The sequence below is a fragment of the Gekko japonicus genome, unplaced genomic scaffold (assembly GCF_001447785.1).
Source record: "Gekko japonicus isolate JY-2015 unplaced genomic scaffold, Gekko_japonicus_V1.1 scaffold2529, whole genome shotgun sequence".
In the NCBI taxonomy this organism is placed as follows: Eukaryota; Metazoa; Chordata; class Lepidosauria; order Squamata; family Gekkonidae; genus Gekko; species Gekko japonicus.
The window spans coordinates 232,847-237,081 of record NW_015169255.1 but is presented as its reverse complement, the minus strand read 5'-3'; the positions used below and the strand labels follow the sequence as shown (position 1 = coordinate 237,081).

The following is a 4,235-nucleotide window of genomic DNA, read 5'->3' as shown; positions in this document are numbered from 1 at the left end:
GGGGGGGAGGCAATAATTTCTTTCCTATCAAGCCCACACTTTTTCTTGTGACATAAGATAAAATGCATCATTTATAACCTAGCATACAAAACAGTACTGTTTGCATATTTATGGAATTTTAAAAGCATCAGTCTCTCTCTTTTTCCCTAAAAGACCAATGGTAATAAGTACACCCAGTATTTGAGAAAGAGCTGCAAATAGTTGCACCCTGTGCTACCAAAGCACATAAATCTCCTGCCATTTGAGGGGTAGAAAAAATAAGAGTTGAAGGTAGAAAACAAATTCTGTACTGAACAAAAGAAAATGTATTACTTTTCACAGAAACTCTGTCTTAGGCTCACAGTAGCTAGAACCAGTGTTTCCTCTAAGCTGAGTTATGTGAGCTAGCTCACAGTTTTTTAGCCTCTGGCTCTCACACTTTTGTCTCAGCTCAGGAAGGATGGGGCTCCAGAGCAGACTAATTTATGCAGTAGCCAAATCGCTCGCCCACAACTTTCATGCCAGGAGCTCACAAAGTGGATGTTTTACTCACAAGACTCCACAGCTTTATGAATACATAAACTTGGTAGTTTTCTGCTGCCACCAGGAATTAAAATTTCAGTTCTTTCTCTTTTGGTAGTATGATCTAGGGTCTGGGCACTTCAGAGGACTATGTGGCTATGAGGAAGTACTGTATTGATTTCTGTGATAAATTTAAACAACAATTGATTTATTTAATAAAGAACAAAATAGGTTTCTGGTTAATTTGAACGGTTGCTGAAGAAAGGAACTTGTAAATATAACTGGCAAAGCTTGGTGCCGCAAACAGTCTCTCAAACTCCAAACTCCACTCTGGCAGGCTTAGACACTAAGTATACGCTCGCTCTCTTATATACAGCCACACAGGCTAGTCTTTTTGTTTTATTCACACTGAATAGAATCAACTCTCTTAGCCACACAGACTAAACTGTTGGTTTTATTCACTCAGAAATAGACTCCAAATCCTATAATCCCACAGACTATGTTCACTCTTCAGACTTCACACACAGAATCCTTCATAACTCTCAGAGTCACAGAGACTCTTTTCAAAACTCTTCCACACTTGTCTCTCTCATATGACAGAATCTCCTCATAGACACACCCACAGAATCCTCTCTGACGCCCCTCCTCCCACCCTCTCAGCCAGCAGCCAATCAAATCACACTATCACTCTTCTTATGTTGTGCCGTCAAACTCAACATTTAAAGAGACACACACACCAAAACATGGAATCATTACACATAGCATTTCTCATAAAAATTAAAACAAAAGTGGCACATCCAGTGGCCTGAGAGGGAAGTCTTGTTTGGCTCTGGGTGCAGGAGTGCCTCTCCGGACAGCAGGAAGGTGGTCAAGTGGAACGTGGAGGACACCTTCAGCTGGCTGCGGCGGGACCACTTGGCCTCCAAGGAAGACTACATGGTCAGTGGATCCCCTCCCCCCGTCTCGCGAGGCCCCAGCAGGGAGCCCATGAGTGCCCTTGGCTTAGAGCCGCCACTGGGAGTGCGTAAGGGCTTCTCTGTCCTCCCCCCCCCCCAGGACCGTCTGGAGCACCTGCGCAAGCAGTGTGGCCCCCACGTCTCTGCTGCCGCCAAGGACTCCGTGGAGGGCATCTGCAGCAAGATCTACCACATCTCGCTGGAGTACGCCAAGCGCATCCGAGAGAAGCACCTGGCCATCCTCAAGGAACACGCCATATCGGGTAGGTGCCAAGGAGAGAGGGGGGTCATCGGCTGGAATGGCAGCCCTGCACACACACACACACACCCCGGGTCCAGTCCAGCCATGTTCCATCGAGCCCACTGAGGCACGTGTCGGGGGCTGGTGCCGCACGGTGGGCTTTGATCCGTGGGTGCCGGTCGGCCTCCGCTGCAGCAGTTCCGGCGAGGCGTGTTTTGGAAGGGTGGTGCCGAGTGCGGGGGTGGGGGGGACAGGGACTGACGTGTTCCCCCCCCCTCCCAATGTGCAGCAGAGGTAGAGGCTCCTCCGGAGGCGGAGGACCGGCTTGTCTACTGCTTCCCGGTGAGGCTGGCCATCCCTTCCCCGCCGCTGCCGAACGTGGAGATGCACGTGGAGAACAACGTGGTCTGTGTGCGCTACAAAGGCGAGATGGTGAAAGTGAGCCGCAACTACTTCAGCAAGCTGGTACGTGCCGGGCCGGAGGAGAGGGGAGGGAGGGAGAGGGAGGCGCCTTCTGCTGCGCGGCCGTTTCCCCTTCATGCACCCCAGCAGTGGGGGTGGTGGGGGGTTGTTCTATGAGGCCGTAAGGGCCAAGGGGCGGGGCGGCCCCTCGTGGCCAAGCCGCATGCCTGCCCCTGCCCACACAGTGGTTGCCTCCTGTTGGGCACCTCCCTTTCCCCTCCTCGTGGGTGATACACAAATCCGTGCCTGCCTGCTCCCGTGCCGAATTGGGAACACGTAGTCAGAGTCCAACGAGTTAGATGAATATCTGTTTAATGCATTGAAAACAGGGAATACAGGGGGCAGAATGCCCTCGCACCTCAGCCATTCCAAAGCTGTATTCTGCCATAACCAGAAAGGGCAGAAGGTCTTCTACCCCAAATGACATCACATATAGTTTACACATTAAAGAGTCTCTAACTGGTACCAAGCAGTTAACATCATACAAGCATCATTTTACCTTAAACCTTACTATTGGTCTCTCATGTATTGTCAGGGATTGCATCTGCTTATCTGCTCTTCAGAGCAACGGGGACATTCGGGAACACTGAGAACCTTTCGGACCTTTAGTGAAGCCGGTCCCTCTTGTTTCCCTTGTTTCTGGGGAGCTGCTGGGTGATGAGGGTTTTGATTCACATCTCAGCTTCGCTCTTGACATCCTTGCAGCTTCTTGAATACGCATCCCATTCTTATTACATCCTAATTCTATCCCCAGAGGCCTCTAATAATGCTTTTCCTTAACATATATATAACTTTGTATTCAAAAGGTACAGTTATAAAATATATATATTCTAATATAAGTTTTTCTAATCAGAAAATTCTAGATTACATACCAAGATCTGGATTTATTATAATTAGACTTTTGAAGGCAGAGTGACAGCTGTCAGCCAGTGTTCCCTCTAAGCTGTAGAGTCCTGTGAGCAAAAATTCTACTTTGTGAGCTACTGGCATTAAGGTTGTGAGCGAGCAACTTGGTTACTGCATAAATTAGTTTGCCCTGGAGCCATCCTTCTTGAGCTAGGGCAAAGATGTGTGAGCCGGAGGCTAAAAACTGTGAGCTGGCTCACACTAACTCAGCTTAGAGGGAACACTGCTGTCAGCATATAAACATGTCAGAGGAAATATCAGAAGCCACATTCAGAAATCACATTCATTTGGTTCTCACAACAGCCTTGCGAGAGGCGGTTGGGCTGAGAGGGTGGGACTAGCTCGAGGTCACCCGGCAGGCTGCCGTGGCCGGGGGGGGGGGGGGGGGGGGGATTCGAACACGGGTCTCCCGCATCCCAGTCCGGCCTGCTGACCCCCCTCCCCCTCTGCTGGCATCTTCATCCAGGGGTCTCTGCAGCACCTTCCCTTTTCTTGCAGTGGCTCCTCTATCGGTACAGCTGCATCGACGACCCGGGGTTCGAGCGCTTCTTGCTGAGGGTTTGGTGCCTTCTCTGCAGATACCAGGTAGGCCGGGGCGGTCGGGCTGCTGCTGCTCGTGGGCTGATGCACCCTGGGCGTCGGGAGGGGGGAGGGGGAGACAGTCTTCCTTTCCCTGCCCAGGGTGGGCCACATGGGGGTTGCAAGTTCCCTTTGGGCGCTGCTGGCAAGCTGGGCAGCCTGGCTTGGGTGGTGGGGGGCGGGTGTCAGACTCCTGCAGCAATCAGAACCAACAACTCGCTTCTTCAGAAGGAAAGTTCATTGATACAGTATTGGCAGGGCTTCTACACTTCAGGTTCTGTGTTAAGACTAAAGCAAAAGGCGTGGGGTGAACGGATATACAGTGTTCAAAGGGGGGGGGTCACTGGGGGACCAGGGGCCAGTCAGTGGGTCTCTCTCTCCTTGCAGATGATGTGTGGTGTCGGGCTCTACGAAGGGACCGGGCTGCAGGGGGCGCTCCCCGTGCATGTCTTCGAAGCCCTCCACAAGCTCTTTGGCGTCAGCTTCGAGTGTTTTGCCTCCCCGCTAAACTGCTACTTCAAGCAGTACTGCTCCGCCTTCCAGGACACGGATGGGTATTTTGGATCCCGAGGGTGAGTGCTGGGGGGGGG

The 4,235-nt window shown here is 51.4% G+C and overlaps 1 protein-coding gene across 1 annotated transcript in view; it reads left to right on the top strand.

Moving 5' to 3' along the window:
* Positions 1 to 4,235, top strand: part of PCIF1 (PDX1 C-terminal inhibiting factor 1) — a 12,577-nt gene that overhangs the window by 5,742 nt on the left and 2,600 nt on the right. The window contains exons 9-13 of the mRNA XM_015416503.1: positions 1,341 to 1,440; positions 1,558 to 1,720; positions 1,988 to 2,163; positions 3,565 to 3,651; positions 4,033 to 4,217. Coding sequence (XP_015271989.1) covers positions 1,341 to 1,440; positions 1,558 to 1,720; positions 1,988 to 2,163; positions 3,565 to 3,651; positions 4,033 to 4,217 — 711 coding nt within the window. The remainder of the gene's footprint in view (positions 1 to 1,340; positions 1,441 to 1,557; positions 1,721 to 1,987; positions 2,164 to 3,564; positions 3,652 to 4,032; positions 4,218 to 4,235) is intronic.